The sequence below is a fragment of the Amia ocellicauda genome, chromosome 4 (genome assembly GCF_036373705.1).
Source record: "Amia ocellicauda isolate fAmiCal2 chromosome 4, fAmiCal2.hap1, whole genome shotgun sequence".
Classification (NCBI taxonomy): Eukaryota; Metazoa; Chordata; class Actinopteri; order Amiiformes; family Amiidae; genus Amia; species Amia ocellicauda.
The window spans coordinates 2,990,001-3,008,854 of NC_089853.1; the positions used below are offsets into that span (position 1 = coordinate 2,990,001).

Consider the following 18,854-nt stretch of genomic DNA (forward strand, 5'->3'; position numbering starts at 1 on the left):
TCTTACGGTTTAATCTGACAAGGTCACAGGTATACATGTGTCATAGCCTGCTGGGCTCAGAATTAAACCCTATAGATCTTCTCAGCTCCCTTTCAAACACAGTGCCCAGCTAACATTACATCTACATAGATGGCTGGCTCATTGCCAATCATCAACTCTTCCTCGTAGGTAATTCATTCTGCAAAGTGAAGACAAGAGCTTTAAATTAGAGGCAAATATTAATCTTTACAATAAAGGGGAGTCTTTGGGATTTTTGAATCACCCATGCAGTATTCTTAGATATGTTTTATACTACTTATGCTAAAGAAACTGTTTGAGAAAAGAAAATCGACATATCGCCGCAAATAAATCTGCATCTGCATTTCTGGCCTCCGCAGCAATTGTAAATGATTAGAGGATGTAAGAAAGCCTTTTTCAGGAAAGGATTAGTGTAACTGCAGTTCAGTGTAAGTCCTAGCCCTCATATCACCATAAAACGTGTGATGCTGGTGTTTGAAGGCCTTGCCTCTTCAGCAAGCAGTGTCTTCTCTTTCCCATACATAAAGTGCCCCCAACAATGGCTGTGCACAAAGAGGCCTCCCTGACCACTGAATACAGTGACAGTCTTTCTGCGAGGAGCCAGGACAGCTTTTTGTGAGCTCCTTGCTCCAGCACAACAATAGCCCACAATGAGTTATTGACTTGTTTATATATGGGTCTCTTTTCAGTATCTAACTCTGACTCCCACAGTCTGGACAAATGATTGATTTTGCTCTGAGCAAAAAGTTAAAAAAAGAGAGCGAGCAAGAGAGAGAGAGGGAGTGAGAGGGAAAGAAAGACCCCAGCGTTTAACTCTATAATATAAACCTCCCTTCTCTCCGTTTGTTCCTTGCTTGAATAGGACCTTATTATAATGCACTTTTCAGAAAATACCTGCAGCTGGCTATTCTGAGCGAGTTCTGTATATATAAATAAGTAATTGGCCCCCTTGTTTTGTATGGTAACAGGCTAGCTGACTGCACTTATATGAAGGTTTCCATTACATGTTTTACTCGACTGCCGATAGTTAATTAATTTAATACCATTGGGAAGGTAGTTGAGTATGTTAAGTGTTCTGTAAACATTTTTTTTTATTGGGTAATTTTTTTATAGTGGTTGGCAAACACAAATAACAAATAATATCTATATTTTAATAATTTTAAAGCATTTTGGTGTTGTGTCATACATACTTTCACATAATCTGTGCAACATAAGTCTTTTTGACCACTACAGCATCTTAAATACACATTGAAAACCATTGGAAAGCTGTCATATTTTGGGCTATACACATTGTTTTGTGATTAATTCTGAAGATCTGATGTCAACATTAACTTATTACATTTACTGAATGTGTCCATAGTTTCCCACTGCAGTTACAATACACATAATAATAATAATGGAAAATATTGTACAAGTATATGTAAAGAGCATATATATTTCAATAAGGATCAACAGTATATTTTTGTCAATTAACTTTCAAGACAAATACAGCTGTAGAGGTGCTGAGTTGTGGTTCAGTCTTAATATCCACAGGTATCCCAGTCCAGCACTGGAGCGAAACAGGGGGAGCAAGCAGACATGGGGGTGGGATGGTGAAGGTATGGCAGACTGAATACCAGGAGAGAAACAGAACGGTCAAAAGAAGGAATAGCAGGTTGAAGTTGTGCAGTAAGCAAGGGTCAGAAAATGGAGTGACGGCCAAGAAGGGTTTTAGTTTTTCTGCAAAGTGAAGCTACATCCAAGGAGACTACAGCTAATCATGTCAGTCAGTCATCTCTCTTGGTACTTAAGTGTCCATTCATAAATTCACATACAATTTCCCTGTACAAAATATGGCCATGCTGCAGATTTGCTGAGTTCTTATTGAAATCAGTGCATATGGTAAGTAGAACTATTCTCTCAGTGAACAGTAAAAGGTGATCAAATTGGAAATACTGTGATTCTGCATAGTCTGAGGTGTGTGTATGTGTGTGTGTGTGTGTGTATACCTCACACACAATGATAGTAAGAGATATTTATTCTAACATCCGTTTCTCTGTGAGAGACATTCCCTCCTTTTTATACTTAACGTATAGGCATTCATATAGATTACACTGAAAGAACATATGATGTAAAACGATGTGACAAACTCTGTGACGTGATGTCTTGTTTCCTGAAACTAGCTGAATTTTGCCCTGGATAACTGCCTTGAGAAAGTTTCACAGAAGGAAGTCCTGTCTCTGACCACAGAGGAGCTGTACAATGACCTTGAACATGTAAGTTGAAATAAATGACTCTCATTACACTATCTTACACTAGTTTCTGTTCCCAGCCATTTGTTTGATGATATTAAATTGCAAAGAAGGTTTTCGTATTTATCTGATTTCAAAACTAATTAAATGATTCTGGGATTTTTATCACACATGCCCATTTTTTGTTTCCTGTTAATTAATTTGTTCATTTTGAAATAGCTTTCCAGTTACATATCTTATAAACAGGGCAGGGGTATTTTTAATGTATAATATTTTTTAAATAGGATGTTACCAGACAGAAGTAGAGTTATTGACTGCAGAGGCTCAATCAGCGCGCTCTTGTTTTGGTCCTGTGTAAGTGCCGGAGTTTGCATTGGCTTGTCCTGTTTGTTTCCACTCGACTGGCCACACATACAAACTAATTTAAATATGAACTGCTCTAATAATGTGAAGGTCAGCGCAAGGTTAAATGAAGTCCAGCAGTTTTGCTTTGAAAAGCTTAGTATAAAAAGTAATAGAAAAAGGAATAAATATGCATAATTCCTTGTGTACTGTATTCTATTTTTACCTTTCCTCTTGTGTGCATTTTTTATTTGAATTAATTCCTCTTCTCCCCCCACCCTTTAAAGGTATTCCTTCCTAATAATCATTTTTTTGTGCTAGTTAAAAAAAAATAGTATTTTATATTGGTAAAGAAAGAACTTTATTTCCCCTCCTTTTCCAGTTTTTCATATTGATAATTTGGTTCCTCGCAAGTTTTTAAGGCCATATCCAATTTCATTTACTTGACGGTGTCACAAAGCTTACAACAGCATTCCCAGCTGTGAAGATGAACTTATTATCTCCCAGAATGCGACCAGTCGAGTCGAGTGAAGCTCAAGGCGATGCTTGAGCCACACTTCTCTTCTGTGGGACTCTCCCTCCGGTTCCTCTCGGAGCAGTAATTCATTCCTAACAAGCGTCTTGAAGATCACAAGTTGTTTTATGCCGCAAAAGACTAATAGGTGTGACAGAAGTAATTATCTCTCTGTATCTGTTCCCCACAATTTAACCCCTTCAGGTGAACAAGTCGATTGATGAATTGCAAGCTGCTATCAAGAAGCACAGGGGTCAGCTCTCCAAACTCGCCCTGCAATTACAGGCTGAAGGGGAGCAGCGCACGGGCTATGTGTTCCAGCATATTAAACAACTTTCACCCGACTCCTCTCTCCCAAAAGGCCTGCAGCTAAAAGTGAGTGCCACTCTTATCTTGTCAGTTTGTCATGGAAAACTTGAAAGGCAACACAATGTTTATCTGCAGCTTTACACGCTGTTAAAGCTCACATTTCACTTCCCATTGCTCTGTCCTCAACAGACTTCTTTACATTTGGCAATTTCGACAGGAACCAATTTCTCTTTAAGTTTTAATGCAGGTATTATTCATATCTATAGTTGTACTACAGTTTGCATTGGTCAGCTGAGGCCCGCTTTAGTAGACTGTCCCTCTTCTGAAGAGCACACGTCTCAAGTATGTGCAAGCAGACACTGAAGTAGTCCAAGGCCACTATTCTGTGCTCTTCTCAGAAAACAAAGTCAATGTCAACAGAAATGATTTGTACTTGAAGTGAAGTAGCCTTTCCTACACAACCAGTAGAGTTTAAATGAGACTATACATCTAATATGAACATCCTAGACAACCGTACATATTCCATGCTGGGTTTTGCCATTTTCCAAGGGCATGATCTCCAACTGTCTCCAAACACTTGAGTCCAATCCCACAAACTTTATGTTGAGAAGCACACAGTTTCACACCATGGAGGGTCTGGTAGCAAGTTGAGCAGAGCCACGTAAAGATAGCATATCTAATGACCCTAATTCTCACACTGTTAGCAACAAGTGGACAAACTGTTCTTTCTTTGATGCCATTAATGTTTACATGTTGTGTCTAAAAGTGCATTCAGACCAACCTACACAACAATAAAGGGCACACAGTGCAAGAAAAAAAAACATTTGTGATACAGTTGTGAAGTTCTCTATAGTTCTGTTCTGTGTTTTTTGTTTCAAGGTTAGAACTAGGCAGTCATGATTTTTGCACAATAATAGTATTTATTATAATCTTCTATATATATAAGAATGCATGTCTTGTGAGTCCAGACATTACTGGAAAGAACAAGGGAGTCTTTTCATCTCTAACTAAAACTGCCAAGAACACAGTTTAGAAACTCTGTGTGTCATTTCCAGGGATCCCAAACACCAATAATTGTTCATGACTATTTCGAGGGAAAGGTGAAGTTTCCCTTGTGTTACTGGTGACAAGGAAAGAGAAGACTGCTAATCTGATTCAAGGCCTACATTTATTTAAAATGTCATGTGCCCCGTAGTGCTTGTTGTGATGAGGCCGCTTTCTCGCTCCTTTCCTTGACATCCGCGAAGGTGCCTTGGGAATGGCCAGCTGGGTGGCCAGCAGGGAGAGACAGGCCCGCCGAAGATACAGTGCGTTCCCAGTGGACACGGGGCTTAAACGTGGCCCGTGAACCTTATTGCCACAGACACTCCTGCACCCAGGGAGTTTGTCCTCTCACATAACACTTAATTTGTTTGTTACCTCTCAATTAGTGGCTCTTCGTGGAGCACTTGCTTGACTTATGTTGCGGAGTTCGCCCTGTCACATCTGCGCCGCCGTGAAAACGTGACACTCACTTAAATGCCTAAATGGACAGCAGATGCTGAACATTTTTTATGCAGAGCTGGAAGAGTACATCAGGAAGGGAGGGGGAGAGGTGGAGTTTGTCATTGTCATTGTTTATTTTCATTAGGCCGCTCTCTCTCTCTCTCTCTCTCTCTCTCTCTCTCTCTCTCTCTCTCTCTCTCTCTCTCTCTCTCTCTCTCTCTCTCTTTAATCATTAGCCTGCAGCTAAATTAATTGCACATGAGTTTATGCATCCAGGAAACCTCAGGAGTCTGGATTGCTCTGAATTTAAAGGGGGGGGGGGATTATTACGGACTGCATTTTCTGTTTGTAAGCTGTGTCCTGTCTAGTACAATATGGTACAGGTTTATATGGATGCGTTGGGGAATAAGGGCTTTTGTTGTTTAAAAAAACAAAACCTGCCCAGCCAACAGCATTCCTAGGTGCCAATGAGACCAAGCCATAACATTGGAGACTCATTCTGTTATGCTGAGCATTGGAAAACACTTAGGTAGCTGACCCATAATGGTCTACATGTTTTTTTCACATAAAAAGAAGAACTAATGTATTCTGCTGTTTCCTCAGTGAACTGAATGCTCTCCTTAAGAAGTGACTTTTTTTTAATCCTCTGCTACGCTTACTTATATATTAGAGCAAGGACTCTCTCGCACAGTTCTTTAATATGTTATTCAAGTCTTATGACATCACATAATCCAAAATGAAAAAAACTGTCCTTCAGCGTGCAACACAAGTTGTTCTGACAGTCATTACTGGAGGAACTGACCTGCATTTAGAAGCTGTATTAAGTCAAATGCACTGGGAAAAAAAAATGAAACTGAAAGCTGTCACAAAGCATGCAGTTTTTCTTATAAATGTATTAAATAGATGATATATAAAGTAAATTAAATATTTTATAACAATAATAATATTAATTACATTTTCTCATGTTTTAGGTCAAATTAGCCAGAACAAAAATACACTTTCCGCACTGCTATGTGATGACAACTAATTTCCATGATCTCAATGAAAAGTGTGTTTGTGGGGAGAAAAAAATTAATGCTGCAAATGCAATCAACCTAAAACAGAGAGCGTTTATGTATTTAAACATGTGTTTTAATGCCTGTGTTTTGGTGCCGAGTTGAATTGGGCTGAAACACATTCTGCTTAAATTCATGTAAATTGTCCCAGGGAAACAAAGAAAAAACAAAAACGAAGTCATTACGTTTTGAATACAACTATATAAATACACCTCTGTCTGAGACCCTGGGGAACAGAGACTGAAAGGTCAATTTCATTCAAGCATCTGAAGGTCAATAGAAACTGTGAATTGTGCTTTTTCTGTATGCATGTTGTCTTTAACATGGTAGCAAAGGAAATTACATTACATTACTCAGTGTACAAGCATTATTTACACATGGTGAAATAATACATAAAAAAAAAAGTGCAAAGAAAAATAAACAAGTCAGGCAACCCTCTGTTGTCCGTCATGTTTGTTTAAGACATTTAATTGTTTTTAATTAGAATCACTTCCCTCTAAGGAGACCAGTTTCCTTTCTGTATGTATGTATGTATGTATGTATATATGTATGTATGCTTATATATTTATATATATATATATATATATTTTTTTTACTGACGTATTATCTATCTGTTCATGTGCATGCATTTAAATTTAAATTTAAATTAAGTTATTTAACTGGTGCTGGTCAATAGCAGGACCATGCAGCCTCCAGGAAGTTAAATTGGTGTGAGCACAGGAAGAAAGAAACAGAACTTTAAAATATGAGAGGCCTTCAATTAAAAAATAACAGAAAAAATAAATCATATACCAAAGTGGATATATCATATAGCAGAAAAAATATGTCACGTTGCACAAAAATATATACCAAAGTCCCGTGGTGGAGATGTTGGGTTGAACATGCACAGTGTGCCCAGTTGGGTAGAGAAGAGAGTGGATCCTTCACAGGGTCACAGGCATTAGAGCCGATTGAGGAAGACATCGATGCAAACGTTTACGAGCAGATGATCATTATCGCTGAGTGTACATATCCATTAATATACATATATTAATTATAACAGTTTTTACATTATTGGTACTGTATTTGTTATTTATGATTAATTATGAATAGCTTTATGTGTTTTTTAAGTAATTTTGTTGTGGTGAATTGTCGATGGTGAGAAAAAGCTTGTGATTAAATAAATAAAGTTTATTACAAACGGAGGCAGCATCACATTGACAAAACATATTTCAGCTAATATTCAAAATCAACACAATTTGAATAGTGAAACAACTCTAGTTTCATGAATATACAGTAATGCCCTGATATAGTTATTCTGCTCAAACTATCAATTAAGTGTCTGCCACACTATTTTGCATGTACAGTATGTTAATGTTTTTTTTTGTTTTTTAATTATATTAACTATATCACCCAGCACCCAAAGATGTTTCCATTTACTTCATTTACTTTATTTACTTCAATCTAGACTATAGCTGTGTACATATACATATACATATAGGTAGAGTATACATATAGGTAGGCTATATAAATATGTACACAAATGTTTTGTAGCTTTTTTCTGAATAAGTACATTAATTGGAGATTCCAATAATTCAATCATATACAAATAATCAGGACACCTGTCTGCGGCTGCTGTAGGCTACTTAAAACACGTTTCAAATTAATCTTCATGTCTGTTGGCGTGATGGTTACGCTGTGAGTGCAGTGTTGTAGGTCTGATTTGTGATGTGTGGATGTTATTTCTTACGTATAGATTTTTTTAGTGAAATGTTCTGAATATATATATATATATATATATATATATATATATATATGGTGATGTGCGGACCGGGTGTCTACCACATTGGAATCGACCGGGTATTCTGACAAACTGAGCTACTTGTCAGAATGAGCTGCCAAGCGAAAGTACGCGTGCACAGAACACACCCATACATCTGCTGGTAATAATTATGTACATTTAAAATGATTTTGCCCGAGTTATTTCATAGTGACCAATTTGCTATTTACGCATAGACGACAGGATGAGCTACCTAGGGTTTGAAGGCGTCTAATACAGTAATAGTAAACAGAGGGTAGCCCAATCTGATTGGTCCCTTCTCTCCAACAGGATGAGCTGCCTCAGTTTTTAAGGGTTAATAGTGTTGAAAAACAGCTGGTAGCCAACTCTGACAGGTCCTTGGTGTCTGATGGGATGAGCTGCCTAATGTTTTCAGTTGAGGCAGCTCATTCCAACTGGTAACCCATTTTTTTCAGACTACCGGGCAGCTCATCCTGATAAGAAAATGGACTGGCCCTTCTTATATACCATAAAAAAAGACCGCAAGAATAATGGATACAAAAAATGTAATCTCTAAAATAAAATAATTGTTGTATGTTCAATAATGTATTAAATAAAGTAATAATGTGAAAGTCATACCTGTTGTGTTGGATGGCAGATAAAAATCCTATGACTGAAGTTCTTTTACTTAGTCACATAATTGATAATTGCAGACATTTTAAAATTGAAAAGACATAAAAAAGAGAAAGAAGGAGAAAATGTTTGCCATTATTATTTTGGGGAAAAAATAGGCCTACATATTTTGAACATGTAATTAAAATGTAGTCCTTCCTTTTCCCGTCAGAAAAGATTATATTAAAACCTAAGTGATTGAAGTAATTGTAAAATGATGCCACAGGACCATGCTTTAATCATCATACCGCCGCTAACTATCTTGTTGTGGATGTTTGTTCTTCCAGGTGTATGAAAATGGACATGAAACGGGAGAGACACTTGTTTACATCAATAGAAAGGAATTGGAAAAGGGATGTGGGAATGACATTAACCTCATGATGGACAGAGTAAGAGTCTGACAGAGTTGAAATTAACTCTCCAAACAACAGAAATTAACACCACAGCGAGAAATGCCCAGAGTTTTGTTGTATTTGTTTCTTTTTGCGTATATGTTGTATTTATTGTTTACAAATTGAACATTCCAAAGGAAACTTTTTATATGTAAATATTACTGGCTTTCTGCTGTTGTTGAAATTTTCTGACCATTTCACAATGATTTCTAATGAGATGCTGTACATAATATATATATAACATAAAAAACAATGCTTAATATGTGTTTCTATATAATGTCCACATATACAGAACGAGATAGAAATGTGTATTTATATATATATATATATATATATATATATATATAAAAATGGATTTTGTATGTATGTGTGTGTATATACTGTGACTATAACTATACGCACATCCATACACATACATTTTGATTTAAATTTAGATGTGCAAGAAGAAATTGACATTTTCTGTATGACAGATCATTGCTGTCGGTCTATAACTGTTCCAGTCCCCGTCAGGCACAATGGTATTTTGTGCAGCTCGCACATTAGTATTCAGTGTCAGGAGGAGAGGTCAGAGCCCAATAATAATCCTGTTGCACCCCCTGCTGGTTAAAAGCCTGTGCTCATTTTGTCCCTGTACACCAAGATAAACAGCTCACTCATTTCACACTTTCTTAACATCCATTTGTAATTCAATTGTTATGTGTCACCATTCTATTCTGGTAAATGATTGAGCTGGCTTTATATGTGTACCTTCATTCTGTGTGTGTGTGTTGTTGTCATTAATAAACTGTGTCTTTTCCCAGCTACTGCAGATGATTCATCAAAGATTGCAGTCCTCTCCAGGTTATAGCCCCTCTGGTCTGAAGCTTATCCCTGCTTTTTTGTTTGATGAACAAGGCGCTGTAATACAGAACCCACTTCTCCTACAAAATGAGCAAAAGGTTTGGGTGTCACATGGCGAGGACTACCGGTAAGGATTGTATTTGATATCTCCCAGAGTCTCCTCGCCAGCAGCTCTTGACAAGCTAATTCAGAGCATGGCGTAATCCCGACATTGCCCCTGAGTAAGACACAGCAACTGTTTTTATTACAACCCTGGGAATTTTCAAGAGGTCTCGTTCGAGGCACAGTTGTTGGAGGGACATGACATCCCTGCTTCTGACTCTCTCTCATAATGTCTTGTCATAGTTCCTGATGTCTGCCTGTCAGCACAGCAAGCAGGGCTTTTTCATGTCTGAATAGTCACCTTAATGATGGCAGATGGAAACACTACAGGGGGCCGAAGCCCATCTCTCTGTCATTGTTGTGGGCCGCCCTGACCCGCTCGGGCGCTTCCATCTTATTTTTGTCCTCTTTCAATACTTAAGGCAAAGTGAAGAGTAATTGAAAAGTATCTTTAGAAAATTGCAGGAAAACCACAGTTTTACCGCAGTTCCCCGGCTCTTTTTTTTTTCTGAATGGAGCACCTTAACCAAGTAGGAAAACATAAATATGCAGCCAAAGATTGTTTTATGGTCTAGTACTTTTTTAATTTGGTGTTAAATGTAATTGTTTTTCTATGGCTACAGTCTTTCTCTGGGGATGTTTATTGTTCAGGAGGGACTGATCAAGACATGCTTATTGACTGGAACTAATGCTCTGAATCTTATTTACATTTCCAACAGGATTTTTTAAATATAATTTTGTCATTTTCCGTTTAGTAATATAGAGTTGTGTCTATGATTCCTATTTCAAACAAAGTTTAAAAACAACGATTAGCAGTAATTAAAACTAGTTTTATTTTATTTTTTATTATGATTATTTTCTAGGCTCTAAATAATGTACGACAGTTAATATTGTTAATGGAAAATTTGATACCAATTGAAAGTAATTTTTTACTTCACGTATGTATAAATCTTGTATAAATTCACATTTTACATAAATACTTTGAGAATCCTGTACATATTTTTTGAAACATCTGTATTTACAGTTCTGATTCCTGTTTTGGAGACAATTACATTTTACTGAGACTTATTCAGGCTGAAGTCTTTAACTTAAGCTGTCTTCGCAGAAAAGTCATATAGCTCCTGACATCTAATAGTTGACTCCACATCCCCTAATAGCTCTGAAGGGAATTTTGGGGAGATGTCTAGGTGACAGAGGATTGCAAATTTATGGAGAAAGAGTTGAAATGGTTCACAGTAAAAGCTATTAGTATCCTATTTCTCAGCCCCTGTCCTCTTATTTACTAAATTGCACAGAGAGCAAAATTCTCTTCCACTTTTGGCCGCCTACTTCTCTAATAGGTTACTGTGTATTTCCTCTAACAGGAGTGCCCTCATCTGAAAAGAAACCTGTTAAGAACTCATTTCTAGCTTTTCACACTAATAGTAAGAGCCTCCATTCCTCCCCAACTCTGAATTCTAGTTCAGTTCCGTTCCTTCAGATATCTATTATAGATATGCAATTTGTATAACTGTTATTCAGGCAGGATGACTCTTTTTTTTCTTTTATGTTATACACTGAAGAAAGGAAAGATTAATTTGTTTTAAAAAAAATGCTATTTCCCCATTTTAATGTTTCCCCCCAAAAAATAACCAAAGAACGCCACTTGAAAAAGACAATGTTGAAACGATAGCACAGACATTCAGAAAATAATGTAACAGGATTGATTTTGTGGTGAGATTACCAAAAAATAGCACTGCATCGCTGCAGGTGAAGAACACATTTTGACAGAAGCTTTTCATTTCATCAGGTTTCCTTTTTCTTTTTTGCTCTGATATGAGGGACAGTGTGGAGAAAACTAAAGAAAACAATTAATCAAAACATGTTGTAAGGAGCATTAATGTTTATTGCAACACAAATGGAGAAATGAACAGGGGAATCATTCCCTGGTTAGGATCTCCAATGTGCCTGGATTAATTTAAACTCACCATCTAGTATTTCATTAATACAAATTATGGTAGCTTAAGAGTAGATAAGAGAATTTGAGTTCCACAAGAATTTATTTATGCTTGAATACTGTTTGTACTGTTAAGGGACTCTTCTGAAGCTTGGTTTACTCCTCCAAGACAGATATATCAATATTCCTCACATATTTTATTTATGCAATGTCCTATCTTTGTCAGTTCAAATAGCTCTCTAAATATCATGTATTAAATAATATCTGTCATGTCAAGATTACTTCTTCAACAAAGATATAAAAAATGAGCACAGTATAGCTGTGGGCAAGCTGTACACTTTGTTTAGATTTTCATGTTGATAAATAAAGGATGATGGGGGGATATTAGAAGACTTTTGGGATCATTTTTCAGATTGTTTAAGAAAAACTGCAAAACTCAGTTAGTGTCTGTTCTGATTTATTTTATTTATTATTTAATTACAAACAGTGTCTGCAAAAATATATAAAGACGGGCGCTGTACAGGATTCGATACTGAGAGATGTTTGATGTGAACGGTTGTGCTCTGAGCATTGTGAGTGTGTTGGATGAGGCGTTATTCCTTCAGAGAGGCCTGTAAGGTTTATGTCACAAGAAGGCATTGAAGTTGTAGCATTGTCGTGCTCTGGTCCGTAACTTTGAGTTGCATGTTTGCCCAGCGAGTCTCTTTCATTTACAGCGGCTTGTACTAACCTGTTCAAGGCTCTTCAGCATTTTTACAGAGTCTGCTTTACTTTCTTCTTTCTTAGTATACAACCTTATATATTTTCACTGGTCTGTAATTAGTTTTGAGTTTTGCTTAACTCCAGCTTGTGTTTCATTGCATATTAAATTAAATCTCCCAGTAACTCATTTCCCAAATGGATAGATATGCAGCTATAAAAAAAGGAATTGGAAAAGCTGTACTTTACCACCCTTATACTGTGTATGACTTTGTTTCCCTACAAATAATTTTATCCAGTGTTGAGAATCTAGATTGATTCTCTGTATAAGAATATAGAAGCAGTCGATTTCCTAGCTGGTCTAATTTGATTGTTTAATTGGTTTACCAGTCAGGTGAGTGATCTGTCTTTCCCACGCTTCTCTCGGTTGTGAAGAGTTCGGGCCTGACCTGGAAGGATCCCTGTCTGTCTCTGTAGGGATGGGGAGGGAAATCTGGAGCCTAGCGCACATGTTTATTCAACCCAAAGCCCCAAAACTGTGCCAGATGGCATTGTGGCTTTTGTGAGGCGACGGAGAAACCACTGCTGATCGGGCTAAGAACAGCCAAGCTTATTTTCACTTACAACTCAATTTGGATTTAAGCTGTGGCACAGAGAAATGAAACACAGGGCTTTACACCCTGGTGCGGCCTAATCCCTCTAAAAGTCATTGTGAACTGATGGTTAAGCAAGTCTTCAGTGGGATGAGTTCAGTAGGTTAAACCTATTTCTTAGTGGACAATGATCCACATCAAAAGAGCACAATGCAGTTCAGCACAAAGCGTTTGGGGTTGAATAAAAGCACAGAGTGTGAGAAGTCAGGAAAAGGAGTGCATTATTAAGCCTACTTCCATCTCTGCATCTTAACATATACATACAGTTCTGACCTGAAAGCAATGGACCTTCTGACTCATGTGGGATTTAGTGGGATCTGAAGTGTAGTTCCTCCTGACACCTCCACTGCGTTCTGACTCGAGTTTCCACAATTACTTGACAAATGTCAGTATGTGTTAGTATTTCTTTAGTAGTTATGACTGAGGTATCTCTCATTTATTTTAAAGAAACGCTCTTTAAAATAAAACTTAAAATATATATTTATATATATATATATGTAACAAACAGAGTTAAAGTCTTAATTTGTTATTGTCTATACACTTGCAAAGTTAGGTGTTTTATCTTGGATTGTATTTCGCTCTGTTCTTTCATTGACAACAGACACAAACAGAACTACAGTCACTTTTATACAATTTGCTTAAAAAAATCATAATCATACTGCGTGCAATTTTGATTTGAGGCAAATTTAACTAATGAGGGTAAAAAAAAACACAATTTCAGTGTATATATTAAATGGACATGTATGTGTATGTTATTAGCCAGTATTAGCCTTCAAGGGATGAATGTATCTTAATGGACTTTGTGAGAAGTAAAAGTGTTCCTAATTGAATTATAAATAATTAACATTCATCCTTCTTGATTTGCCTGCAAACGTTTATATTCCTAATTAAAATTCTTGTCAGGTTGGTGAAGAATGTTTTTTAACTAGATTCTTTCAATCCACTTTGAGAACTCAACACTGACTCAGTTTTAGAGAGTTCCAGTTGACTGTATCATGTTTAAAGACAGATAGCGATAACTCCTATAAGTTGAATTTATGGCTCGGGGAAAGTGTCTATTAGCACAGAAAATCTATTGTGATTGAAAATTATTTCATGTGATAAAGCTGAAATTTTTTGAAAGCTTGTAAGAGAAGAAGCAGCTACATCTCTAAGCATGAAAGCATTCATAATTAAAGTTGAGACGAAACAGTTGTTGAACTACACTCCTTAAAAGCAATTAATTAAGAGTTTACATCACTATTGCTTATTATAAACTGATGTCACAGCCAAGGAAAACACAAAAAGTAAAAAGATGATAGTTAAATGAAGTGATGACTTATTAATATGTATATATATATATAGTGTGTGTGTGTGTGTGTGTGTGTGTGTGTGTATAAAGATATCCTGTAACCTTTTTTATATATTTAAAACCATTGAAATCTCTTTCTCCTGATTGAGTTAATGTTAAATGTATGTATTCTAATGTGTCGTTCAAACATAAGAAGATCTTTCAAATCTGATCAGCACATTTCAAGAATGAACTGTATATAATGGGACGAGGGACTTTTTTTTTTACTACTTTCAAAAAAACTCTACAGAACTAAGCGTGGAGATGAGATTTCAAAACAATCTGAGATGAACATCTTTATATTTGGATCAAACATTTTGGTTGTGGCATCAAGCCGTGTGTCTTCTATGCTAATTAGCTCTCATCTTCTTTTCACCCACAGGTCTCCCTATAACCCTGTTTTGATTCTGACATTCGAGAAGGTCATAGCAGTGGACAACGGAGATGACAGGGCTGTGTTCAAAACTGTTCTAGATCCAGAAGCTCAATTACCAGTTGGGTTTAAAAAGTGGGTTTTTTTAAAAACTGGAATTATCTGGGTTAACAGTGGCCTTAACATAAGTTTATTTGTAGGCCTACTACAGAGGCAGTGTTGCAACAATTGTTACTAAGCCGTTTGTGCGATGCTTTCAGCTATCAGCATGAAGTTGTATGCGTGGCACATATTAGATATTGAACCTGTCACTGTGGCATTCTCTTAACAATTGGCCCACTGAGGGTGAAGATGATTTTCTAAATTGACAGGTGATAAACGTCTTTCACAAAGCCGTTTCAACTTGTATTCAGAGGTACCTTAAGTGCTGATGCAATTCACTGAATTTCTGCTGTGGTTTCAGGATATTCTAGTCACCATAGTCACCCTACTCAGACCCAGAATAAATGCATTACCGTGTGTGCATACTGTAACAGTGTCTTAGAGTGGGTTAATGCAAAAAATCCTAGTTGCTGACAGATCACATTTTGCACTAACAGCTTTCCTCTTGTGCGCTCCTATTCTCCTTCTGGACACACGAGGGATTTTGTGATGTTAGCAACAAGACAGACACTTTTGTTGCCATGTGTTGCCTTGTTTGACCACACTGGGCACATCATGGCTACAATCTGGCATTGTGTTTCCCAGGTTGGGACACACGAGAACTCAAGAATAATCTATAAAAAGCACATGCTCCTCTGCCTGTCAGAGGTCATTCCAGTCCTGAACCCGGTTTATTGTTCCTAGTGCGGCAGCATCAAATGCCTTTGTCTGTGAAAGGGAACGGAGATCGCTCCAGACATGATTGTCAGCATATTATGACACAATCAGGGTTGATAAAACATTGGGACAAGATGACACTATGCAGGTACTATAATCACGCCTCGGGTCTGATGGTTGTTAGCAAAGAAGAGCAACAAATTGCAGTAACAGTTCAATATAATACTCTGACACAGCAGAAGCTAAATCACAAACAAACTCAAGCTGAATTCTGCAAAAGCAACACTCATGTGCAAATTGAAAAACAGACATTAGGAAATCAGTTTATTGCAAATGGATTAAAAAATATATATGTATAAATGTGTATAATTTCCTCTTCTGCCCTAATATTGTAGTCAATGAAAATCCAATTGAAGGTTTTTTTTGGTTTTGTTTTGTATTCAGGTGGGAGGCGTGCGTGTCATTTCCGTCCAACTACGTCCTGGCACAGGCTGGGCATCATCATCTTCAGGAAAGAGTTGATATAGACTCTCACTTCTTACAGCTTAAGGTAGCATTCTTATAGAAGCTTGCATATTGGGAATGTGTTTGTCTACCTTAGTATACTTAATTTAGGATCTACAATTAACAAGGTCTGGTTCTAGATAGCAACATCAAAATAAATGTATGTGAACCTAATTCACACTAATTATATATTAACGGATGTACTGCAGAACTAAATACAATTGTGCCAAGAGAAAGAGTCACTGCCCACACACCTTGTGGAACTGTATGCAATGTATATATTCCCGACTTAGGTGCCATCTTTAAAGATTGCAAGTGCAAGCTAAAGTAAAGCTAACATTGAGACAAAAGAAGAAAAATATGTTACAGATGGGAGGCATAGATTCAGAGTGCATGAGATGTATAATTAAATGGAGGTGAAGAAATGGCTTTTTGTTTGGCAAAACCTTTAGGGGAAGTGAAAGTTACACAGAGAATCTGGCAGCCAGTGGGGATCCGTTCTATTTATACTGTTGTTTTAAGGCTGAAGCACAAATGTGCAAAACAGTTGAATGAACTTACTTTGATAGAAAGTATGATTAACTTCAATGATATGACAGAATAAAGGTAATCTGTGTGAAAATATCATACCAGCCACTCAGGATAGCCCTGAACTGGTATTGGTATATGAATATATAATATATAACATATATATATATATATATACGGCTGTAGATAGAAATAAGTGGAAACATCTTGCGGAGATCTTCATCCAGCAGAGGATCGATATTGATTGATAGTGATGGTGGATATATATATATATATATATATATATATATATATATATATACACATACACCCCTTGAATGTTTCTCAGTTTGTGTTGTGTCAATGCCTCAGAGTTTGATGCACATCACATCTACACATCATACTCTACACTGTTAAGGGGGAAAAAGGATTTATTGTGAGAAAAATGATATATTAAAAAATACAACACTGAAATTTTGTAATTGGATAAGTCTCCACCCCCCTGAATTAATACTTGGTGGAAGCACCTTTGGCAGCAGTTACAGCTGTGAGTCTGTTGGGATAGGTCTCTACCAACTTTGCAATATTGAACCATTCTTCTTCATAAAACTGTTCAAACTCTGTCAAGTTCCTTGGGGAACATTGAGGGACAGCAATCTTTAAGTCATGCCATATGTCATGGATTTAAGTCAGGACTCTGACTGGGTGCCAAGGTCAGAAGTTCACCTCTTTTTTCAGGACAATGACCCAAAGCACACAGCCACAACTACACTGGAGTGGCTAAGGAAAAAAAGATAAATGTCCTTGAGCGTCCCAGTCAGAGTCCTTGCAGAGGGCAGCAGGTTTTCCTCAAGGACATTTCTGTACTTTGCTCCATTCATTTTCCCATCTATCCTGACAAGTGCCCCAGTCCCTGTTGATGAGAAACATCCACATAACACGATGGTGCCACCACCATGCTTCACAGTAGGGTGGTGTTCTTTGGGTGATGTGCTGTGTTGGGTTTGCACTAGTTTGGAGGGTTTTAGTGGTGCCATACACCTTCCACTTTTTAATAATCGTCTTGACTATGTTATTTTTAAATAATTTCCTACAAATTGGAACTTGTAATTTGTGGGGTAGGGTGTGTGAATTAAATCTGTAATCTTTCTATAAGCACTGTGTGTGTGTGTGTGTGTGTATATATATACACAATAGATATATATTAATGTAAGTCATAGGTGACGAGTAGAAAAACTCACTTTATTCTGAAGAGAAAATATATTTTGGAAACATGTTTTTCTTGTTCCTCATTAGTTTTGTCTCAGGAAATGTTTTGTAAATATGATAGTCCTGTTTTCAGAGATGATGTTACGGACCTAACGTGTAATTGAATTCATTCAGGAGGATCCCCAGATGGTTCTGTTTGGCTCGGCCAAGATCGAAAAGAGGAGCACAATAGCAAGACCCCGACAGAAAGACAATCAAAGCTACAGTGAGGCAACTTCACCTGTCTGGCCTTTGTCTCATGTCTGGATAATCACAAAGGTATTTCTGTTTATGTGGAGAAAATTAGAGATGGTGAAATATTCAACCCTAGCCCGCTGTGGAGATTAACTTGCATCCGTTACTCTTCACTGCTAAAATATGGACATTGCTGCCTTGCCAGGGTCACATTGTTTGCTTGGGGACCAATATATCAAAATGTGTTTTCATCAGTGTTATTTTAAAAGCAACTCATAAACAGTCCTGAGCAAATCCAGGTTAAGAAAGGTCAATATTGCTATAGAGAGACAAGTTGTTCATACAGACAAACTGGTCTTTCCATGTGGAAGAGATGATTAGACCTAAAAGTCCAGCACACTTTGTATGTTGTGTGAATGAAGATCAGATGATAAGCATAACTCTTCAGGCTACTCAAGCATATTGCACAGTAATCCTTTACCTCATTTGCTGTAGATGCTGTATCTTTTTTTTTCTTTTTTCGTTATCTATATATTTATAACACAGTTGTGCTGATGTAGTAGCCCTGGTAAAATAGTATCAACCAAATACATAATATCAATAATAATAATAATGATACTATAACATATTAACATAACATTCCAGTTTGAGCACCTAGTTATTTAATTAAATAAAGCATTGCATGTTACGGTTTAAAGAATTGTTGTGAATGTTTGAAAAGTCAGGTTGTTTGTATCTAGGTGAATTCCAGTTCACCACTCCCAATTCCAACAAATTAATCAAATGCACAAAGTACGCGGCCCCTGAGTTCTCCTGCAGACCCCGCCGTGGCATGTGTGGTTCCATTATTTCTTGCTCATGATTGTTGGAA

At 37.0% G+C, this 18,854-nt stretch overlaps 1 protein-coding gene across 2 annotated transcripts in view; it reads left to right on the forward strand.

Annotated features, from left to right (window-relative positions):
* The window catches only part of LOC136747579 (doublecortin domain-containing protein 1), a 91,820-nt gene that overhangs the window by 34,536 nt on the left and 38,430 nt on the right, over nucleotides 1-18,854 (forward strand). For both annotated transcript variants that reach the window (XM_066700517.1, XM_066700518.1), the window contains 7 exons: nucleotides 2,181-2,273; nucleotides 3,310-3,480; nucleotides 8,673-8,774; nucleotides 9,578-9,744; nucleotides 14,720-14,845; nucleotides 15,974-16,079; nucleotides 17,924-18,067. In XM_066700517.1, coding sequence (XP_066556614.1) covers nucleotides 2,181-2,273; nucleotides 3,310-3,480; nucleotides 8,673-8,774; nucleotides 9,578-9,744; nucleotides 14,720-14,845; nucleotides 15,974-16,079; nucleotides 17,924-18,067 — 909 coding nt within the window. The remainder of the gene's footprint in view (nucleotides 1-2,180; nucleotides 2,274-3,309; nucleotides 3,481-8,672; nucleotides 8,775-9,577; nucleotides 9,745-14,719; nucleotides 14,846-15,973; nucleotides 16,080-17,923; nucleotides 18,068-18,854) is intronic.